The 24933-nt window shown below is 39.4% G+C and overlaps 1 protein-coding gene across 1 annotated transcript in view; it reads left to right on the top strand.

Annotated features, from left to right (window-relative positions):
* The window catches only part of cdh13 (cadherin 13, H-cadherin (heart)), a 357669-nt gene that overhangs the window by 156987 nt on the left and 175749 nt on the right, over positions 1–24933 (top strand). The window contains exon 5 of the mRNA XM_080027417.1: positions 2395–2547. Coding sequence (XP_079883543.1) covers positions 2395–2547 — 153 coding nt within the window. The remainder of the gene's footprint in view (positions 1–2394; positions 2548–24933) is intronic.

The following is a 24933-nucleotide window of genomic DNA, read 5'->3' as shown; positions in this document are numbered from 1 at the left end:
GGTGTGAGTTGATTGTCTTTAGATGTGAGAGGGTTTCAGTCTTCAGTCTTTTCAAAGTCTTTTAAAAGTCCTGTAGTGTAAGCCCAGCATTACATTGCTTCTTCTTCATTCTTCTTCTTCTACTGGCTTTGTTTTCCTCATCTTACCCAGGTTGTTACTCTAAGCAGTGGTTGGCTGCCACTGTGATTACTGCTCAGAAATATATATGTGCTGATTGATAGCCATTCAATCAGCCATTTGTGTGTGTGTGTGTGTGTGTGTGTGTGTGTGTGTGTGTGTGTGTGTGTGTGTGTGTGTGTGTGTGTGTGTGTGTGTGTGTGTGTGTGTGTGTGTGTGTGTGTGTGTGTGTGTGTGTGTGTGTGTGTGTGTGTGTGTGTGTGTGTGCGCGCGCGTGCATGCATGCATGCAGAAGTGGATTTTGTATACCAGTGTTTATGTCCTCACAAGGGAAGGAAAATGTGGAATCAAATATACACAGATCGACTTACTATGCTGTATGATTGAGGGTTTCTATTACAACTCGTAGTAAACCAATGTACCTTTTAAAAATACCACTGTTAGAAGAAAAAGATCGGGACATGAATGAGACTATAAAAGATGGAGAGGAGGGCAAAATGTGAAAAAAGGGGAACCCAAAGCGAGATAGCAAGGGAGTACTGAAGAGATGATACATTGTTAGTATATGGGGTGTCACCCAAAAATAACTGCCTTGTGCCATTTTCTTTGTTGCACATTGGGAAAAAGAGCAAAAGGACTGAACTTGAAAGGATACAGTACAGTGAAGTGTAAAATGATGAGCAGCCTATGGAGTGAAATATGGATGCTTAGCGTGAGGGCAAAGGATGGACTTATAAAAATAATGAACATGCGGGTGCCCGAGAGCAAGAGGGAACAGAGGGAAAAGATGAAGCGGGACATCAACATAAGTGGCAGAGCTTTGGAGAGGGCTGTAAGGGGCTTGAGCTTTTGGCTTGGCCTAGGCGTGTAACACTGCACTCTCATCTCCAATGCTCTTTCAAGTAGGGAGTACAAAGGGCCTTCATTTGAGCTGGTGTCCCATGGAAGCGCGCTCTCATTAAAGGTGACCTAATGGCACCCCTCTGATCATGAGGCGCTGTGCCGGGGGATCGTTTAGATCCTTGACACACAGCTACAGTGTGCTTACAGGCCTGGAAGGATTTGATAATGGTGGCAACCCTGTGAGGTTTTTATGTGGGTGCAGCTTACACTGGCAGTTAGTAAGAGACTCTTAAACTATTTAGGCAGTGACACACTGTTGGGACGTTGGCTCAAAATGCCAACACATTGGACTTGAAATGATTCAAACATCAAAGCATGAAACAGAGAAAATATGATGTGGTGATTTTGGAGTTGACGTTTGACAGATTTGACAGACTTTTAGTTTTCTATGGAGAGCTAAGCTCAGCCAACAAGATTCTGGCTGCAGCTACAGCAAATACATATTAGTAGTATGAATCTTCCAATATAACTCTCAACAAGGCAGTTCAAATGATGAGAATATTTTCAAAAAGGTAACCAAAAAGAAGTGAATTCAGTTCACAACAGAAAAAAATCAAATACTGTTTAGGTGGACTTGTCTCCTTTTTCAGATGGCACATTTTGACATATCTTAGCAGGATCAACACACCCTTAATGTCATTGATTCCACCTGTGCATTTCCTGATACACCAAAGTGTCTGCTATGAAAAGGGCATATGGGCCGTATACTTATATAGTTTAAGCAATATTGTTTTATTACCTTTATAATTTGTCCCTCACTTTCCATTCCCTGAACTTTAGGATCCACAAACATCTACACGGTATGTGGCTCTTGTTGCCAGTGTTCTTGTGTTAAGTTGATCTAACATGCTGCCTTTTCTGTGTGTTTCTCTTTATAACCCGGCCGTTCCTGTTTCTTGGGTATCTGTGGATGCTGCTGGCTACAAACAGTCTCATGTGAGTATACAACTATGCAAAGAATCCCTTGGTTAGTTCAATCCTCTTCTGAGCGAATACTACTGTTAGCCAACTAACTTGGCAGTATCCCTCTATTACCTCCCAATGCTCAGGGAGAATATGCTAACTTTCTGAATTTGAATTTCCCAACCGATGAAGTCAAATTAAAAGTATTTTCCGATATACATTTGTTTCTGTTAGCTACCAGGAATGTGCATGTACGGCACAGTAAGCTCCCTTGGCTCATATGCATTACAACAAATTATAATAAAAAGTGTAATTTTGTTTGCTGTGCTTTAAAAAAATGAAAAGGGGGAACCAATAATAATGCACTAAATTGTTGCTTTAGAAAATTGGATGACTAAGAATTAAATGGGAAATGCCTACAGTTGTCACACTTGTTGTGATGTCTAATTGTGTTTGTGTATGTGTCTGCAGGTGATCGAAACACAGAAGCCATTGAGCCATATATTCCGACTGACAGGCCCCGGATCTGACCAGTATCCCAAAGGTCTCTTCACCATTGACGTAGACACAGGAGAAGTGTCAGTCAGCCGTTCACTGGACCGTGAGGCCATTGACTCTTACCAGGTCAGTGTGTGTGTGTGTATGTGTTTTCTTTGATAAATCTGGTGTTTACTGTGCTTATTGTCTATGTTATTTTCTCTCCTCTCGGGCCACCTGGGCACTCTTTCACACCTCTGATCCTCTGACACAAAGCATTCTTTCCTTGTCAGTTTCAGTGTTGTTGTTGTTGGTTCCATTTTGTTCAATGATGATTTCCTTTACAACGTGGTGTAGTTATTCATGAGAATATGTAGTTCAACCATAATTTGCTTTGATCAATCTCTTTCTCAATTTATAAATATGTTTAGCATACTGGCATTTGAAAGGTAAGTCAGAGGATGGTCTGTGAAAGAGCCCCCTTGATTCTGTAACCCAATTATATTGGCAATGTTATTTGGGAACATATGGGACCTTATATTTTAACAAGGGTGTATTGATGTTATCAGTTAGAAGATGGTGGTTGCTTCTGTGATAACAAGAACATTAAAGCCTGTGTTCAGTGCATTGTGGGTTTGGTGCCCTATAGGCTGCCTGTCTGACAACCATTTCCAGTAGAATACTAAGGAAGAGAAGGGCAGAGGAACTTTCCTTTTTAAGTGAGTGATCTTATCCTGTTTCATGAAAGCTGCATGCAAGCTGTTGATAAGCTAACTGGCTTTTGTAAAATAAAAAAATATATATAAAAAAATAAATGGAAATAATTCACTCTGTAAATACCAACAGATGTGTCGGGAGAAAAGGCAGGAGAGGAGGGGAGGGGAGAGGGAGAGGGAGGCTGGAAGGAAGGAAATATATTCACCAAATTCCTTTCATCTTTTATCCTGGCTCTGGCATCATTGCCTACTATTACATGCTTGGTGTATCCAGGACATCGGCCTTCAGTGGTTACGGTCTGATTCAGGTTGTTTACAGGTACCTTTGACACTCTGTAACTGAGCATCCCTGTATCCCATGGATAGTCTGGTTAACAAAGTGGTCTGCTAGGGGGCAAACAAATAAAAAATCATCCAGCAAGACATCAGCATAAACTAAATGTGTTACTCTGAATGTGGAAATAAACAGAAGAGAAGTCAAAGAAGCAGTATTATTTTGCTGTCAAAGCCTGACTGCTCAGCAAGCCAGTCCGGAATCAGATTTGTGGTTTGGCTGAATCTCGTCTGAGAGTTATATTGAGCATTAAAAAGTTTGAAGGGTGTTTTTTTTACATTCTTTAATTTTTCTTTATTACCATCTACAGTGGTAACTGTAACCAAGCATTCTTGTTAAGATAAGGGGCACATTATTGCACTACATTAGATGGTGTGATTACGGATTACATAGAGAAAATCCTAGTTATCGATGACCATTTCACCGGTCCTGGATGTTAGCATCTTTGACCTGCTCATTGTTGGATTTGGGGATCAGCATCCCCAGAAAGCATCGTACTTGATGGTATTACATTTGCTTAACATAATGATATTGTATTTCATATGTCAGATCAAATCATAAGAGTGTAATATTATATTTATCCTCATCATGCAAGGATAATTTAGCTTTACAATTTAACACAATGAGAATTCTGTTTTTTGTATTTCCAATTTGTTTTAAATGACATCAGCTGGTGAGGATGCTAACTCTTTAATACATACAGGTTTAGCCTCAGTATTTTAGCCCACTAATCTGTATTAAGCCATCAAGTGCAAAAACAAAGACAAAACAATCTGTCATTGAAGTATGCACAATTAACGGCTGCCTGTTTAAGAATGAAAGTCAACGCAAATCAAACAGTCATTCTTATTATAATTTTTTTTTTTCAAATAAATTAATTTCAACTAAGCTGCAGACATTGTGCCTTTTTCTAGGACTTCCAGTGTTTTCCCTTTTAGACACAAAAAATGTTCACACTGTCAACATTGCTACTATAATTTACAAAACTAAGATTAATGTCTAACCGTATAAGCAGCTACACAGATACAACCATTCGAAAGAACCATGCTTATCTAATCTTTTTTTGTCTATTATCCTCAAAGTGAGGTGACAGCTTATGCCTTGTTTCCACTAGTCGATGCGGTTTGCATTTATTTGCATGTCCACTGTCAAAGTTGTGAACGGTACCAAAATAAGCCAACTGTGCCGTGCCGATTTGTGTCACCCTTTCGTTGGGTACTGAGCCGAACCAAAGGGTCCGAAAAGGATGGAGCTACACGATGCATCCGTTGATTGGAGGACACAATCATCATTTCCTTGCAAAAGAACGGACACCAGATTCCTTGACGAGAGTGAAGGGTCTTATATTTAGAGCAAAATGTCGGCATGCAACTTTTTTTAATTGTGCGGCGTTTCTCCTATTCATTGAATTTATTTGCGGGGCTACTCCTTCTGCAATATCCGTCCGGCATATACCCCACCTAACTGCTCGCAGTGGAAACACAAGCCAGATATATCCTTTAGTACCAAATTGTTCATGCCTGACTGAACTGTGCTGTGAAGTGGAAATGAGGCATTTGTAAAAAAAAAGTTGGTGCATAAAACTGAGCAGAGAATGAAGGTCTGAGGACCTTTTCATTAAGATTTGACCACACTCAGTATGGAAGAGTTTGGCTCAGGACACAGACATTTATTGTCACGATGACTGAGCATACATTAAAATGGCGGAATTATGGAGAAATAGGATACATATAGAACACTTTAAACCCAAACCTGCATGTACACACACACACACAAATAGTTTTACCATCAGACAATACCTTTTTGATTTATATAATTTGAAGATGTTGGATTGTCATCGCTATACTTTATCATGATACAGGAGCTTATGACCTTTTGCACTTTCAACAGCTCCACAGCAGACATGCCACTCATACATGCATTGATTTCATTGCTGACATTAGAGATTGTAAAAAGAGACAGGTTTGTTTTGTGTTAACTTCAGTTTGGATGAAGGTTTTTTTTTGTGAACACCTCCACATTCCCTGAGCCGGTGTGTGTAAAGGCTTCTGAACAAATGTCAGCACTTGTCTTTGAGTGATTTGCCTTTCTCCCTCTTGACTTCTTTGCTACCTCCGATATTGCCTATCTTTTATACAAGGCCGATTCTGTTGAAGCTTATTATTGATTGGAATGTGTTATTTTAAAATTGGTCTTCCAGCACTTGCAATGTTTGCCATATAATTAGATATGCGACAGTACAAGAATGAGACAAAAACATGTCACTCTTCATGTCTTGGCTCTGGCTTGAACAGACAAAGAAACAGACTTTATTAAAACTGTCAGTCAGAAAGGCAGCAACCTACAACTTAGAGTAAAGCTATTCAATATATTCAACTTGTCTCAGAATCTAACAACAGGCCATGCCTTGCCGATCACTTGAAATAACATTAAGCTACCCACCAAAACAAATGATTGGATATCTGATTCAATGACACCAGATGCATTTGACTTGATTATGTGTCTGCCTGCCGACCGCAGATTAAAATTAGTCTGGTTTCCAAAAAACCCATCTGAGTGATTTTGCCTTCACAGTCTGATCATAAAAGCTGAGAGCTTTAATTGAAGGCTGCAGTAAATGGCTGAATAATTCCATCATGGTGAAAAAAACTGGACCTGTATAACATGCCATTGTTTCAATGGCCTGGAGAGAATTAGCTTCTAACACCAATTACGCCATCATTAATGATCATCATTATTTTTCCAAGCTGATAGTTGTAATTCCTGAATGCTAACTATAGTGAGTGTCTCCATGCACACGCTGTACATGTGCATACACACATAGACTTCACATTCGGGCTTCACTCTGACTGCTTTTCTTCCTACCTATCTCCTCCCTTCTCTAATGCCAGGCAGTCTTGATATCTTGCTCTTGCTCCTCTTATCACAAGCAGATAGCACGTCTGTGTCCCAGTCATAATTTAGATCAAGGGTCTCCTGTCAAATGCAGCTCGCCTTTTTTTTATCGATGGTCCAACACTGTGCATAATAAAAACTATATCACTGTTATAGTGCCCAGTGGTCCTCACGGGATGTCCCCAGTCACATTTATTACAGGCGTCTCCTTCGCCACTGAAGCTTGTGTATTGGGATTACACATGGAATATTCAGAAGTATATTAAAATCACCATCACTCTAAAGGCATTTTATAGGCAAAGCAAAACAGGGACCTCAGTCTTTCACGATTATATGGTAAAACCTTTTACCATGTCACATGGACTTTAGCTGTGAAAAACTGTAATGCAATCTATTTCCTATGAACGCTGGATCCATGTTGAGACAAAACCCCACAGATTCATCATTTGACTCTGCAGTTCCTTCCACTTCATTGAAACGTTTGAGTGTCTCTTCAAACTAATTGTTTTTGGTTTTCTAGCCACAACTTTAATGGTTTGGTTCAGTTTCTCTGCTCTCATCGATCAGCAGTAGCAAAGCTCTTAAAACTCGCAGTAAACATCTGGCTTAGCACAAAACAACAGACCAAACAAAGTTATTGAATAGCCGGTAAACATAGAGGTCCTATACAAACTTTCTAAGGTCTTTGAGAAGTATATGTCATTGTTGTGAATGCAGTTTTTCTGCTGTGACAAATCTAAGTTATAGTATATATACAGTACTGTTGTTCAATTGCACATTTTACAAGATATTGTGGTACAGATGATTTTTGGGGTGTTATTTAATAATTTCACTGATTGGTGACACAATGAGAGACAGACATTTAAGACGATCATGATACAAATCTACAATATATGATGTGTTTGACCGAGCAAATGTCAGTAAATGTCAATTCTAGTATTATCTGCAGGCACTTCTGTTAGATATGCAATTTTGTTGTGTGTGTAATTTTGGAGAGAGATTACATATTTGTGTGGCTCCTTCTGTTCAGGGTTATATGTCAGTCTGATGTGTGTGCAGCCAGATGCTAGTCAACACAAACCTTATGTCAGTCTCCTGCTTAAAAAAAACACACCTTGCCTAGTACCCAGTATGTTTAAAGCAGTGTATCAATGTTTTGTTGGACAGACAGCCAAGGTTGTATTGAACTGACCCTCCACTTCCTTCCACTCCCTCCCTTCCTTATCCTCCCCAGTTTACAGTATGATGATGATTGATTGATATTGGCAAAGAAATGCTTCAGCCTCCCCGCAAGGTCATTGTATATCAAAATAATATCTCCACTGGCTTAGAGAGAGAAAAAACTCAATCAATAAAGTTGACTGGCTTTTTATCTAAATGTGGTGGTCAGAGTTTTTGGAGGCTCGGCTTGATGCTGACATTGTTCTTGCAAGTTAAAAAAAAATACAAACTAAGCAAAACCCAGGAATCCCATTTAAGAGAAGCACTAACGTCGGCATGACAACAGCAAAGGGGTCAGCTCAAGACAGATGGAAAGTGGGGATTCTGAATAGGCTATTACAGGCGCCACAAGCAAGACAAACACAAGCCCCCTGACAAAGTAAACATTTGCTCTGTGGAGGAACAAATGGACACAGTAATCAGCTGGGCCACATGTTCACAAGGATTTAATGTCAAACATTATTTTCTTATTAAGCTCAATTAGGGTGAAAATGAATGTTAATGAGATGGAAAATGGAGAGGAGGGGGTGCGGGGAGGAGTACAAGAGCTTATCACAGCGGTTATGACAAGCTTGGGTCGGGTCGAGAGTGGTGGGGATAAACTCTAATTGGCTTAGATCAGAGGGGAGGATAGAACGTGAAGCGATAAATAACAGTCTTGTTTACACAGGTGGAACGATGACCCTCAGTAATGCAGGTCATCCCAACAATAAGTGTGTGAGCCCTTTGTACGTGCTCGCCGCCAGAGAAGCTGGAATTTTAGTTATAGAGACGAAAAGCATGCAGCTACATCTGGTGCTGTGGACATTGTTTTCAAATGAAAATGTCTCTTTTTTGTTCTTTGTGAAGTCCACACACAGTCAGCTGTTAAAGGTGGAGTCAGAGATTCTGGAGATTTGGTTGTCAAAATCACTTTTTATTTTCAAAATCAGTGAGTGTCTCCTCTTGATCCGCTACCTGCTATCTGGTGTTATACACAGCCTAGGCTCTGTACAATAGTATGGGAACAAAGGACATGGAAACAAAGGGGCCCTCAGTAGCTAGCAACATGTCATTTTACAGAGCCTAGGCTGTGTATTAACACTGGATTTATTTTCAACACTCACACAGAATGGACACGGAAGCGGATTGTGAGGAGATATTCACTTATTTTGACAAAAGTAATTTTGACAACACGCAGTCTCCTGCTTGACCCTACCTTTGTTAAAATAGTCAGTAATAATACTAAACAAATCAAAGAATAATCGGGTTGCAGCAATAATTGGAAGTAGTAATATTGATACTGTGGTTTATTCTTTAAAAATAATAAATCTAATTTACTATCACACATCCCAATCCCAATATCTAGTGTTGGTTAGGTTTTGTGTGAGGTCCTTTGACAGCTGATTTAAAAGGCACCATACTCTGCTCCCTATAGTCTGTCTGAAAGCAACATTACACAGCCATAAAGGCAGGGCTCACTAAAAAAACATATGGACCCCTCTCAACTCTGCCAAGCTGTGAATTGACAGCAGTTTTGAATTTCAGATTTTTTTTAAAACTGTGCAAAGCAGTCCCCTCAAAACAGTTTTGTTTGGTTGTCAAACTCTATAAATAAAGCAAAACATTTCACCTATATTTACCTATTTTTGACAGAGTGGATGTCAACTGGTGTCATCCTTTGACAGATCAGTCCGATTGAAATCACTCTGTCTGTGGCACCTGACTTTCTTTATAGTTATTTTTCAGGTTTTTATTTTGTGGAAAGCAGCTTGAAGCTGAAAGTAGTACAATCTTCATGCATGCCCTTTTTTCTTAATGTATAGAATGATCATATTGTATACTGTGGATACGAACAGAACTCAGCCCCATAAGTTATCAACATAATGGTGAAAAAATACAGAGACCATTACAGCTGGTAGAAATAGAAACGCTTCTGGTGTGGGGAAACATTGTATTCATCTATAAAAAGTACAATCTGAGATTGTATCGTATAAAGGGGAAATAATAGATCTGTTGACAGCTTGATAATCATCTCCCCAGTCCTCAAATTCCCTGACATTTACCCTCCCACCTATTGTATGCTCTTCTGATGCTCCAGTCCTCCAGCTAGACATAACCACCTCTCTTAAAACACAGTGCTGATTTCAAAGGTGTTAAGCATCTCAGGGCAGCTTCCCACACACAATATTTTAATTACTTCAGGCTTTTAATTTTTGCAGACAAACAGAACACACAATTCCCTAAAGTTTGCTAAATGGGTGACTTTGCAGGATTCCATCCTCAGACCTTCCAGCACAAAGCACAGATCCCATGGATGCCTATACACCGTTTTGTTGTTTAATCAAATTTAACAGTCACTGCTTTCTGTCCTTTAATCGTATACCTTCTGTATGGGGCTGTTTTCATCTGCTTAGGTGTCAGAAAGAGAGGATTGTTGATTAATCTGTCATGTTGCTGAGGTGAAAGAACAGTGAATCTAGGTGAAAGCCTAAACATTTGACCCTTTTGGTCGTCATTAGGGCTGCAACTAACGATTATTTTGATAATCGATTAATCTGTCGATTATTTTCTCGATTAATCGATTATTAATCGATTAGTGTTTTGGTCCGTAAAACGTCAGAAAATGGTGAAAAATGTTGATACATTTTCCAAAGCCCATGTTGACGTCCTCAAATGTATCGTTAAGTCCAAAACAAACAGATATTTCAGTTTACTGTCATAAGAAGATTAAAGAAACTAGAAAATATTCACATTTGAGAAGCTGAAATCAGAGAATTTGGAATTTTTTTATTAAAACTTACTCAAAACGATTAATCGATTATCAAAATAGTTGGCGATTATTTTAGTAATCGATTAATAATCGATTCGTCGATTAATCGTTGCAGCTCTAGTCGTCATAAACCAAGGGCGTTTCTAGGTTTCCAAAACATCCGGGGCTTAGCCCAAGAGGGAATAGGGTAGTGCGCACAATTTGTTTGTATACTTTATTGCGCATGCACAATTTTTTTCATAATGCTTTACCTAAATAAACAACATAGGCACGTAATTATAGCTTTAAATAGCTACCTGACTGCTGCTTATCCCCAAACATCTAAGGTTCCATTCAAGTTATTGCATAGTAAAATAAATACAAGTGAGACAGATCTTACATTACCCATATCAGGGGTGTCAAACTCATTTTCACAAAGGGCCACTCTACGATATGATAATCACACTAAGGGCCGGCATGGAGTTTACTGACATGCCTTCTTTTCAATCCAAAAGGTAAAAACAACATACCTATGAATATATTGTATACAACCTGTGTACAGGGTCAAAGGCTGGTTTCATTTCAACATTTAGGGGGACAAATTATAGGTGCTCCCCAGAGATTTTTCAGTGTCAAACACTTAATTTCCTGCATCCTGGTGGAATTTTATTCATCTATCTGTGCATCTTCTACATCAATTTATAATGGAAATATTTTTTTTTTCTCTGAAGGAAAAGACAACATTCAGGTTCCTAAAGAAACACATATAATGGAATATAATACAGTAAGGCTCTCAGGCATTTTTTCAAAACTTTCTGCACATTCAAATCATATCACATGTTTTGGGTATTTATTTTTTAGGAATCATGACTCAGCACCAGTATTAACTATTTATGACACTTTACATTGGTAATGAAATGACAGCCACCATTGGAAATAAAAAGGGTGGGCAGCTAGCTAATGTTAGCTAGTCAGCTAAATTGTAACTTGGAAACAAATCATTTTAGCTTTCATCCTTAGACACTTGACACAATCAATCATCAATAATGCTATTTAGCCTCATAGATTGGCCTATTTACAGCCCACAGAAAACTGACATATTTTCTTCAATGCAAGTTCATCAATTCATGACTTAAAATCTTGAGCAGTGGAACTTTCAACAGAAATTCCTAGCAGTAAGCTACGCCAGTGTCCTAACCAATGGGAGCATGTGCGACGTGCAGATATGGCACAGGTTCTGCATGCAGCAAAAAAAAAAGATTTGGGGCTAATCAAATTAGATCCGGGGCTTTAGCCCCGAATAAAACAGCCTAGTGACGCCACTGTCATAAACTGTACTTTATATGTTTGTTTGGTTATATGTGTATGTGCAATCATCTTATTGTGTATCATTATAGATCCTCATGTTGTTTGTATATATTACATCAGCGTCTGACCTAACAATCAAACAGGCTTTGAGGAGCATCCTTGAAACCAATTGGCAATTGAACGGTTTCTCACCCTTAACCTTTAAATAGATTAGATAATGTCAAACATGTTAATGGAAACCATTAACAGTCAGTACATCTTACGGGCCAACAAAGTGACATTGCTTAAAGCTGTCTGCGTCAGTGTGCATTATCTGACAACCTTTCAAGCTAGGGTCAAATGTGAGTAAGACAATGGTCGGCTTTGAACATGAGTCTTTCTTAGGATACGTTTTTTGATGGTCGTTGATTGACACTCACTCAAACAACAACATTTTAAAATAAGAGCAATATAAAAAGACAATAGAGAGCAAGAGAAAGGAAGCATGTGAATGGATACTCAGGAAACATGCTTTATTGATAGTTTGAAGAGACGGAGGTGACATGGGACAGAGAGGGGAGTGACATGCAGAGAATGACCGCAGGCGGGAATCGAACCGGGCCTCCTGGGCCCGGCCCGGGGCCGGGGGACGCCCTACCAACTGAGCTAAGGGCGCCCCCATTATACATCATTTTGATGCAGTGTGCTAGTATATAGTTCAAAGAAAGAGAAACAATTTCTTTAAATGGACCGGAGAAGATATAACAGTGGACCATATAGTGATAGAAACAGATCAAATGGTGGGGGATAATGAGACGGATAAAAGAGGAATACTTCTAAAAAAAGTTTTTATCATAAAAATGAACAATACATTTGGAATTTCCTGTACCATAATGAGAACATACACACAGCTACGCCACACTTCAACAGATATGTACACCGGTGTTCCATATAGCAATCTAATGCCTTCTGCATTTACAGTAGGTGACGCTTCATGAGCCTGAAGTCTGAGACAGGTGAAGCCTGTTGTCCAAATCCCTCTCCTGTTTTCTGCTTGGCTGGACTGTAATTTGCTGGGCTTTGGAGAGCAGGACACGCTGGCCTGCACACAGGAAAACAGCCCTGATGTCCACTTAGTCCCTGTATGTGGGCAAGCGATAAAGGACACACAAACACACACACACACACACACACACACACACACACACACACACACACACACACACACACACACACTACATCAACAGCAGCACCTACCACCACATACTCCCCCACCAAACACACCTTAAGCCACTATAATAGCTCTTACCTTTAAGAAATACAGTATGGTCACAATACTTTCATGCCACAGAGTCCCACGCCATTGCACAGCACTGATAATGGCTGTGGTCTATAATTTGTTTTTCAGCATGCATGCTTGTTAGCAATGTTTGCTGCAGCCTCATGCAATCCTGCCAGAGACACAGTAAACACTATGTCAATTTATCATCCGTTGAAGACGAAGAACAAGTACTATGGAATAAATAACTAAATACATTGTCACCTCATGACTTGATATTGTGGAAAGACTTGAGGCAGTGGTGAATAAGGACATCTTCAGTAACTAGCTTATAGTCCCTGAAGGCGACCATAACTTCTCCGAATGGGAGAGGTAGACAAGGAGCATTGCAATCTAGAACTTTCACCACTAGATGACACCATCGAGCAAACTCTGAATGACAATAAGAAACTTCCTTTAAAACTTTTCCCGGAGCAGTTCAGAGAGACTTTTCTCAACATGTTAGCATTTTTTTTCCTGTGTTTAGACCCTCCTTCAGGTCAGGATTGTCCATTCATTCAACCTTTATTTTAACTCAAAGGTTCAACTCCGAGAGTTGTTCCACTATTCTGCTTTCCTTCCTGAAACCACCTTATACCCCTGCATACCTCCTGCTGTGCCCCTTGTCCCAGCTAACCTGATTAAACAGTGAGTACCCTGTTGCTCTGCTCCAGGCATTACCACCGCTAATTCAGCCTGTCCGCTGCCTGCTGAGGCATATGGCACAACCCCTAATGCACTCTGCCTCACTACCAGGGCAGCTCCACTTTCATCTGTCGAGACTGGACACAGAAACACTCTCCTTGTTATCTACTAAAATGGTTGACATTTACCATAGAGACGGGAAATGGACTGAAATAGGTCACAAGATTATTAGAATATGCCCCGGGAGGAGTACAAAAGATAATACAGTAAGAAAAACAGACCAATTAATTGCTGAGAATGATAAGCAATCTACATATTACAACATGTCCATTACTAACACACTGCTGTGTCAGCTGAAGGTCATGTGTTTAAGTTAGCAGGATCTTATGTTGTTGGATACCAAGTCCTGTCCAATTGGCACATCTGCTCAGGCTACAACCTAAAATCAAATAGAATAGAACAAAATATGAAGAAAATAATTACATGAAAGGAATATATCAGCAAAATATATGCACTGTGGATTTAATATATATCAAATACATTTAAACAATGGATGTAGATTAAAAAAAAATATATTTGGCACACCTTGTTTTTCAGAAGCTTCTTGCTCCAAGTATAAAACTATAACATGTATGATCTGAAATGACTGATATGATATTAATAAAATACTAACTGTGATAGTGAGACTCCTGATGTGACGTGATCAGCTAATTCTACTGGAGAAGAAGTATCTCTCTGTAGAGTTGAACTGCAAAAACACTCACAATTGTACAGTGGAGTTACATAGGGGAGCTCCTTCCCTCACAAATGAACTCTAGTCAAGTTAGTACACAGATCAGATAACAGAAAAGTAAAAATTATATCAAGATACTCACATTTTGAAACGGTCAGCTGCTTGAAACGAGGTGCTGCTACCTCAATGTTTTATATACTGCTCTTTGCTGAAAAAAAAGAGAGGAGAGCTATACAATTAAATAACAGTCTCATCAGACTTGATTCAATAACATAGCTAAATTGAATCCGTTTGTTGTGCCCACCCAATGTCAGAACTCAATCACTTTAACTGCTAAGCCCAAATTATTTTTGGCATTTATATTCATATTTCTGACTTTCACAAAATGCCATTTTGAAGGAAAGCAGCTTGACATCATTAGCAGTCTGAGATTAAGATTGGCAAAACACAGAGGTGGAGGCTACTGTGAAGAAATGATTAGCATTTTGATGATTTCAATAACAGATGAGCCGGGACAAAATAAGTGTCTAGTCCTGAAATGGGCTTGAGACATGTTTGAGTTGTTACTGATTTTTTACATTAAGTCATTATTGCATTGATCAAAACTTAAAAATGATCTCAAGGCTCAAATAGTTTATCAAAACTTTTGACAATCATATCATGTGCACTGCGGCCTACAGTATACAAATATAATAGAGTATGTGAAATGACCACACTGCACTAAATGTGAAATTGTGATATGTATTTTGTTCATCACCCTGTAGAAGCTTAGTAGATACTAGCCATATCATCGTTTCCAACAGGAGTTGTATTCAAAGAGACAAATAAGGTACATTTACAGTGATTGCACATGCTACCCAATTGATAAAAAAATTCAGTCCTCCTGTGTGCACCATATCAAAGCCTTCTTTATGGACAAATATAAAACGGTACAAAAGAAGACGGGGTAGAGAGTGGCAGAAAGGTAAGCCTCGTTTTCCACCTTCCCTCAAAAGAGTACCTTCAGAGTCAGACAAAAGGAGATTGAATTATACCTCAGAAGGGAGTGGGTGGGGGGCTATTTTGTACCATGATACACTAGGGAGAGCTTTTGTCACTCTTTCAACACCTTTTAAAAGCAGGATTATTCTTTATCTTGCCGGACGGCCAGCTGAATGAAAGATCTTTTCTATCATTTTCTATCTTCTGTACTTTTAACTCTCCCACTCTTTTTCCCCTTCCATCTTTTGTTAAATCTTGGTCCCTCCAAAGACCATCTATTTATATCTTCTTTGACATTCCAAGGGCTTCTTTTCATTTGGTCTAATGAGCAACATTTCACATCAGTGACTCTGGGATAAGAGTCAGCAATAGGAAATCCAAACATAACACATTTCAGCAGTTCTTTTTGCTGAAGACCGAATAGCAATTTATTGAGACATTTGTGCCGATAATGACTGGAAATGAAGGTTCAAATGATTAACACTGTTTTTTTTTAATCAAACTGCACCTCTAAGGCATACTGTACACATTGTCATATGTCATAAAGTCATAAAGATGAAGGTCTGGTTGCCAAAACATGGATTTGACAAAAAGCTGTGCTAATATGAATTGGACTCTTTCATGAAATGGCAACCAGCCAGTAAAAAACATCAACATGTATTATTTCTATACAATCATCCCAAGGGTTGGTGAGATATTTCAGTCTTGACTAGTGGGGTGGACATACATGACGACTTTACCATCCTTAGAGGGAGATGCTGCTAGCATAGCTAAATGTTTTGGCGAGGCAATTAGTCTTGTAATTCTGTGTAACTTTACAGTTTTGGTTATGATGACATATGTTTTTGTCTGCAAAATAATTACGCTTCAAAATAAAACTCTCAGGCAATCCCATTTGGTCTTTTCATGTCTCTCAAGGAGCCAAACTGACATAAAACCCAGCTGTTCCTCGTTCTTGACAGCCTGCTTCCATGGTTTCATGTCATTGGTATAACATTTCTGTTTTGAAAAGTAGATTCAGCAGATGTGTACAGGACCTGTGGATTAACATCCTTGTGTCCCAGCGGGTGTTTCTAAGGAAAACTGATGCCTTGAGGTGCAAGCTTTGATGAGTATAGAGGAAAAAGTTAAATTGTTTAGGGAAAGTGAAGAAAAACCATCCCTTATTGTTATCACACTTTTCTCAAATATACCTCTATAGGTGTATAAAAAAGAAGAAAGGAAACAAAATAAATAATAATCAAGCAGTTTATCTTGGTGACTGAAACGCAATGAAAATAGATTATACTTAAGAAACTTCCCATTTCGTAAACTGTACTTCATGATCCCTGTTTAAATTCTAACGATCGGTGGCACTGCCAATGTCATAGTCTCCACACACCATCATGCAGCTGTCAATATTTACTGTTGAGACATGTCTTTGCTGCCTCTGCCTCACCCATGAGCTTATGTTTGTAGATATTCCTTACTGAGTGATCTGACTTTGCTGAAGCTGCAGTGAAGTAGACTTCACAGTGATCAGATTATGCCCCCCTTGATGTGTCCAAGGGAGCAGCAGCAGCAAGCTGAAGGGAAAGCTCTCCCTCCTGGGGCTCATCTGAACTGTGTTAGGGCAGGACTAAGGGTATGCAGGGCAGAGAGCAATCTACCGATAAAGGTTGAGCCACAGGAGTGGCTGGGAGATGCGGGGTACTATTCACCCTGGCTCTACTGCAGAGCAGTTTCACTGGGATCTTAAGAAAACTGCAGGCATGCAGAGCCCATTTCAGTTCCCAAACCCAGTTAAGGGAGGACTTCTTGAATTGCTCGGGGGGAGCTGAATGCTGAGTGAATGTGAAATGAGGTGATGGCAGTGAAAGGCAACAAAGACGATTCCATATGCATGACTCTGCCCCTTTCACCACTTCCCTTTTCACTCTTCCTATTATTTTCTGCATTTAAGGCTGTGATAGAGCCGCCCCAGCTCAGCTACCTTTCCCTCTACTACCGCCGCAAAAAGTCCAGCAGCCAATTGACTGAGGCCTAAGCTCAAACCTCCGCCTTCGGTATATCTGTCCCTGGTAATCAGCCCAGCTTCTCATCTGGGCACAAAGGCTTTTCAAGAATCAAAGGTATAGGGAGTATCCTTGGAGACATAGGAGAGGAGACAAAAATAAAGGAGCACAATGGTTGGTTCTACTTTACATTTAAATGAAGCGAACCATGGGCATTCAAAACAAATTGTTACTCTTACACTTAACTGTAGAATGTTTGTTGTCAAAATCACGTTTTGTCAAACTCAATTAATGTATCCTCACGATCATCTATTTGTAAGTACTGTGTGTGCGCTGAAAAAAATCCAGTGTTAATACACAGCATAGGTAGGCCTACTGTTGTTGCTAGCTGCGTGGACCCCCTCTGTTTAAGTATAATTTGGTTACATATCTGTTAACAGAGCTTATGAAGGCATTGTATTAACACCAGATTGTTTTTAGCACACACATAGTATGGACAGGTAGTAGATTGGGTGGACATATTCACTCAATATCAGATCCAAAACATCTTCATAGTGTCCTGTGTCATTGCCTGTCTGCTTTTGTCTACCTGCCTGCTTACTAGTTTCTGCCTGTATAGATGTATATAGTACCTATCTACCAGTACTTGCCAATAAGCCACCATTATATTAAAACACTGACAGCTAACCTGGTAAAAGTTCTAATCAGATATAAACATTACTAGATTCAAACCATAGTAAAGTAACAAGGACTGAGCTTGAGAGCCTGTTTGACAAAACTGTCCCTAGCGCCTGGTTGTGTGTTACTGGATGTTGCAGTACTCTCTGCCAGATGGCACATCAGCTTGTTGCTAGGGTAATTGAGGTCTTTGATCATCCTTTTGGCCATCTTCCTTTACCGCTGGGTGTAGAGGTCCTCCATTAATGGCAACTCTGTCCTGGTGATGTGCTGTGCAGTTTTCACCAACCTCTATATAGCCTTACAGTTGAGTCTCCTCAGTTTGTTAAGAAAGAGGAGGAGCCTCTGTCACACTGTCCTGGTAATGGTATTGTTTTGGTGAGTCCACACCAATACATACTCATGGAGCTGCTGACTCCACTGGGGTCCCATAAATGCTGGGGCCTGATTTTCTTCACGTCACTTAGATCAGCTCATTTGGTTTGATGGACGTTGAGATGGAAGTTGTTTTAAAGGGACCAGGTGTCAGAAGTATGACAACTTCTCTTCACACCGTCTCAGAGATGCTGATGATGAGTTGTGGCATCAGAAAACTTGCCACGCAGTGTTGTGTAACAAGGTGTACAGGAGAGAGCTGATTAAGTGGTGGTAGAGTTGCCACTACAGGCCATTTTGTCTGTTAAACTCACATGTCTCCGTAAAAAACATCTCTCCCCTGCAGTTTCTCTTTCCTCTTGCAACTGCTGATCAGGAATCCAGACACAAAGGTTGGCGCTGAGCCCTAGATCTTACAGCTTGATGACTAGCTCGGAGGGCACAAAGGTATTGCTGAACTTAAGTCAATGAACAGCATTTTTAAATATGTCGTCTGTGGATTTGCCCTGTATGCAAATTGAAGTGGGTCAGCACGGGAGGAGGTGAGGCTTTTTCTAACCACCCAGAGAACTTGACATCCCCGTACATCTCCGACAATCATAGCAGTGTCAGCACCTAAAAGAAAGTACATTATATATACTAGGTTTTGTAGCAACACCAATGGAAGATAATAAGGTAGAATCCATCTCAAATAAAGTATCCATGGTGTATTCATGTTCAAAAATAAAAATAAAAACAGCTCTTGAATAACGAATAAGTGCAGCCTTTATTTAGAACACAAGTTGGCCTTGAAGCAAAGTGTGACCTATCCACCACAGGGAAGTGTCAAGGTCACAGTGTGATAATGATCTCAGCTCAAAGATTGCCCTATTCAAGCGTCTCCAACAAAGTCTCAAGGCAAAACGCAAAGTGAGAGGAAGAAGAAACTTCAGGGGAGAGATGTGTTACTGAGACCTGTAATGTTAACAGACAAGATGCTGGAGGTTAGGGCCAGGTCATCAAATAAACAGATAGTTTATCATCTCTCCTGTGACGGACTGTCGCTGACCTAGAATGAGCAGGCCCCATCTTCTACAATTCTCCTTGCCTTCAATAAGCAATAAAGTAGTATAAGTATAGCCTTCTCATTTTCAAACAGGCAAGAGATGAGTTATATAAGGAATACAAATCTTAACTTCCCCCACTGATCTACCACACAGACACGGATACTGTGTCATCATATGTTGGTGCTTGAATATATTGGGTCATTGTCTTCATGCAGAAAGAGTCAATACATTTGATATAAGGCATTGTGTACATCCAAATAACCAAGAATATATCGGTTCTCATATTCAGTTTGAATGTCCCCATTGGTTTACTTTTACATTGAGGTCCTTAGGAGTTGGCAGTTCCCTATAGGGAAACGTGACTGATGATGGCCGCCTGTACAGTATGTGCAGTGACACCTATACATGCTCTATGCAATGAGGCTGATGGGGTCTCACAATACCTAATTCCACATATCCCCACATTCTACTAGGCAGTGCCTGCCTCTAAACTAAAAAAAAATGTGATCTTGCACTCGTTTTAATGTCTGTTGTGTGTTCCTTATACAGAAATCTCTAAAGATAAGAGGAATGGTTCATAGGTGAGAATTTGCACAAGCATCCAACCAATGAAGATGAGCCAGGATTCCTAACACAATAGTACCCCAAAAAATACAATTGAGAAGATAGTCACAGTAGTAGTAATCCTAAGATAACTTCAAAGTGAGAAATGGTATGCTGCTAACAAAGTCTATTAGATGAATATTCCCATTATTGCAAGGACGGCTGTTGAATCAGACTTAATTCTTCAAATAAAGCCCAACGTTTTGCCTTTGAGGCGAGGTAAAATATATGTATAATAAGCATTTATCACCATTATATACTTAATATACCTCATATCCTTCAGGTGGAATTTCAGCCTTGCTATATGGCTTTGTCAAAACAAAACACACTGAGTTACTGTTAGTAGAATCACAATGTTTTTGTTTCTTGAATATATGGCTAGTTAAGGGAAAGAAGTGCAGCCAGAATGTAGATTTATACAATAAATAATAACTCAATTGCACATCACATACACATATGTTATACAGTGATACTAAAAAGAGAGTAAACCCTTTGGAATAACCTGCATGTATTATTTAATCATCCATAGTATACATAGGGTTACAGGCAGCAATAATGATAGGCAGTAGCTTATTAAGGTTGCACTTTTTAGAAAAGCTGTGCCATTATCATTTATGATTTCTGAAAACTTCCCAAAACTGCCTCACCATCATTCACACATTGTTGTTTTTTAATTGCACGTTGCTTCTACATCTCCCTTGTGATTTTCATCATAGTACAATACCTTTCATCAACACTGCACTCCAAACTCAAGCCACTTTACTTCACACACTAATGTATTACTAATGAATACAAAGTCATTTTGTTACTAGAATTATTTCATCAAACTACCCAAGTGTTTGAATAATTGAAACTGAGTCAGGCCTTCTTGGAAGCAGGTGAATTTACTTGCAAACAGCATACAAGGGTCAAACAACAATGTACCTGGCTTGATACATGGTTGAATACATCGAATGAACAGTGTACAGAGATTATATGCAAGAGAAGTTGGTGTGTAGGCGTATACACTCGGTTTGTGTGTCCAGCCCGTTTTGCTGGCGAAAGCAGAAATGTTTTTAATTAGGTAGATATTCCCAGAAATTCATCTCAGCTGGTGTTATCCTTCATACAATGTCTGATAACAGAATATGGGGAGTGAAACTACTGTGCACATGAATGCATCATACCTCTGTCTTCAAGGCTAAACAACAAACTTGTAGCAAAACACTTTGGAGTTCTTTAAGTTTGGGGACAAAGTTCAACAGGCAGAAAGCATGTATTGTGCATTAAAATATTATACAATCATAAAGCAAACTAAATTCTGTTAACATTCCACCCTTTTTATAATATTTAATGCAACTTTTTGCAACACTTCAAAGCAAAAGGGCAAAGCATATGAGTAAATATATTTCAGTCAAGCAGAATAATATCAAGTACATCAACATCACAGTTGTGAAAATGCAAGTTTGTGTACTGGTGCAACAGTCTATGTACAGTTTCAGAGAGGACAGTTTTTGTAGAAGCCAGGGAACAGGAACCTAGGTCGTCTTGATGGTCAACAAGTCCTTTTGTGGCATTCTGACGCAAAGTGTCCTTCATATCACAGTCACTGGGGGAATGGTTATGTAGGATATTACCATAACCGATTCAGATTGTTCCTCAGTGTCCAATTGTCCTTATTGAAGAATGGTCAGCTTCGTCTTCTCCTTGCATCTGAAACAGAATGAATTTGAGCAGTAACATGTTCTCAAAAGAAATGCTCATCATTCTGCCAGGGTTGTTTCTAAAATATCATCCTATCCATTTTGCTTGCTCTAGATGTCACAATTAACGCACAACAACATTTTAGGATAGGTTTGATTTCATTCTTCCACATGGTTGTCTGTGTTTGGGCAGCATTCAAGCACACACAGGCAGTCAGTGAGACAGGCCCTCCCTTTTCTGCATGGGACTGAATCACACACACACCACATTCCTGAGAAGCTCTCTACTTCTCCAAATCTGACATGGTGTTATAGTTTGTTCTTCAAATAACAAAAGTTAACATGTAGGTTAAGTATAGGTGTCTTTACAGTTAACCAGTTTTTGAATCAATTTATATCAACAATACACATTATGATCATATTTTCAGCATAAAAATCCCCTTTAACTTGTAATTCAAATCAAAAGCATTGAACAAGTCTTTTCAGTGAACATTTTCATAAAAAGAACACAAAAGGACGCTTTTTTTAAGTTTATGCTGGAACTTCAAATGATTGACTGCACCTTTAATCTTTAAGGTTTACTATGGGGCTGGAATTGGCAAGATATTCAGCTCTAAACTTTAAAGCTTTTAGCAATTTAGTCAGAACTCTGGTCATCTTTAGGAGACAAGCATTTTATAACCTATCATAACAGCATAACAATTGTATGCACACTTACAAAACCTTCTATCTCCCTTCCCCTACATACTTTTTCTTTCTTTATAACAATAAACAATCAGTTCCAAACAATCTTTTTCCTCTTACACTTTCAACAACATTCTCTTATTCATCTCCTGGGCCACCACCTTTCTCTTTACTGTTCTCGATGGGGGCTTGGATCAAATGTAAAGTCAGATATTTGATCATATGTAAGAGGGGCAGTTGCTTACAAGTAATTTAATTTTTTTTTAAATGTAAAATCTAATCAATTTAACAGGACGAACACCCCTATTCCCTCCAATTGATTAACAAAATTCACCAATTTAAAACTAGAACACCCTATGTGATGTATTCTAAACAAAACAAAACAAAATCAGCTGTTAATATTCACCTGATTTCAAGAAAGCCTCGACTCGCTCAGTTTTGGCTCTGGATTCCGTCACCCCTCCTCCGTCCAAGTAGAGTCTGCAGACAGCCTCTTTTGTAGCTCTGTTTACTGGAGGTCTTTTGTCGAGAGATCTTGGACTCCCCCGTTCACGGTGCAGGCTCTTCTTGTCCAGAGAAGAAGATGTTGGATCCGGCTCGAAGGACCATTTGTTACTAGAATTATTTCATCAAACTACCCAAGTGTTTGAATAATTGAAACTGAGTCAGGCCTTCTTGGAAGCAGGTGAATTTACTTGCAAACAGCATACAAGGGTCAAACAACAATGTACCTGGCTTGATACATGGTTGAATACATCGAATGAACAGTGTACAGAGATTATATGCAAGAGAAGTTGGTGTGTAGGCGTATACACTCGGTTTGTGTGTCCAGCCCGTTTTGCTGGCGAAAGCAGAAATGTTTTTAATTTGGTAGATATTCCCAGAAATTCATCTCAGCTGGTGTTATCCTTCATACAATGTCTGATAACAGAATATGGGGAGTGAAACTACTGTGCACATGAATGCATCATACCTCTGTCTTCAAGGCTAAACAACAAACTTGTAGCAAAACACTTTGGAGTTCTTTAAGTTTGGGGACAAAGCTCAACAGGCAGAAAGCATGTATTGTGCATTAAAATATTATACAATCATAAAGCAAACTAAATTCTGTTAACACATTTCAACTTTTAAGTATCTATGCACTGCATATTTGAAGACAGGTTTGATCATGTACCATTTATTGATTTGGAACTAATATATGTTTGCGTGTTGTCCTGTGCAGCTCAAAGAAAGTCATGCAAACCAAATTGAAGCTGATGTCTTTGTTTGAAAGATCATACCATGTTTTGGTATGTGTTTGATTATGAGTCCCCTTTGTCTGCCAAACAGGTGATTGCTGTGTTGTTGGTGTGTTCCCCATTCAACTGATCTGATGCTAAGCACTTCAAAGCTAATGCTATCAATACATATGCGTGTGAATAGGACACTAATTATCTTGCCAGGCAGATCCTTGTACACTTGTGTCAGTCGTATAGGTTAATATGTCTCTTGGTGTATGTGAGACTTTGTGGGTGAGTGTTTCGGGGGATTGGATGAAAATGCATGTTGGGTTGAGAAGAGCATTAGTTCAGAGCCAGCAGTTCTGCACTCCAGAGACATAGGGGGGAAATGGTCCCTCTCATGAAATGCCTTTCATGGTATAGTCTTTAAGCAGTGAGAGAGAGAAGGGAGGAGATGATAGATGAAACCATTATGCTCCTTCCACCTACAACACTTAGTTCAGCTGCATGTGTGCCATTACTGCCATTACACTATATGTTCCAGGCTCCACGGCGATGGACAGATAGGAGGACAATGAGAGAGGAAGACAGAGGAGGGAGATAGAGGGAGAGGACTGGGATGACCCATGTGATAGAGAGGTTGCATGATGTCATGCATTACTGATAGGAAGAGGAAGGGTTTGTAATGTGATGCTACAGATAAAGGAGGAACCTCTCTCTCTCACTCTCTCACTCACTCTCTTTCTCTGATGGATCTCTCCAGCCCTGCCCCAGTGCAAGTACAGGAAGTGAAGTGATCTCTTAAGCCACAGATTTGAGATTGAAATGGAGGTAATGTCATTACATACAGTAGCTTTCCAGGATACAGATCGCTGACTTCATAGGGTGCAAGGCCTCATCTGCAGATAGGATTTCTAGTAGCATCCATGTTTAGATGCAATCAAACATAGTCCCACCCTGTATCTCTCTACACAATCTCAATTGCTACTCAATGTAACAATTCCACCCTGTGACAATCATGCAAATGTACTCTATGTAACGCCCAATATACTGTATGTTAAAAAGTTAAAAGCACTATTTAACTGCAAGAGGTCATCTTGCACACTTATTTTGCTAAAAGAATGCATTGTGAACACTAGGTTTTGCCATTTCTTCCAGCTATGAGTCTCAAGCTTCTCAACAAGATACAGGAGTGGAAAAGAGACTGGACATTTTTTTCAACACAATACCTTAGTTACTATTGGTATACATAACAGCTGAACGAAACATTGCAGTTAGTATGATTCAGTTGATACTGACAGCATCTGTATAATTCATTTACATTGTGACATTCAGTACCAAGTAAAACTTTTAGCCATGCTAGCGTATTGGCTGTGTGTGTCGGTTTGTT

The sequence above is a fragment of the Ammodytes marinus genome (assembly GCF_949987685.1).
Source record: "Ammodytes marinus genome assembly, chromosome: 5".
In the NCBI taxonomy this organism is placed as follows: Eukaryota; Metazoa; Chordata; class Actinopteri; order Uranoscopiformes; family Ammodytidae; genus Ammodytes; species Ammodytes marinus.
The sequence above is the reverse complement of the archived record's forward strand: the minus strand, read 5'-3'. Positions and strand labels throughout refer to the sequence as shown.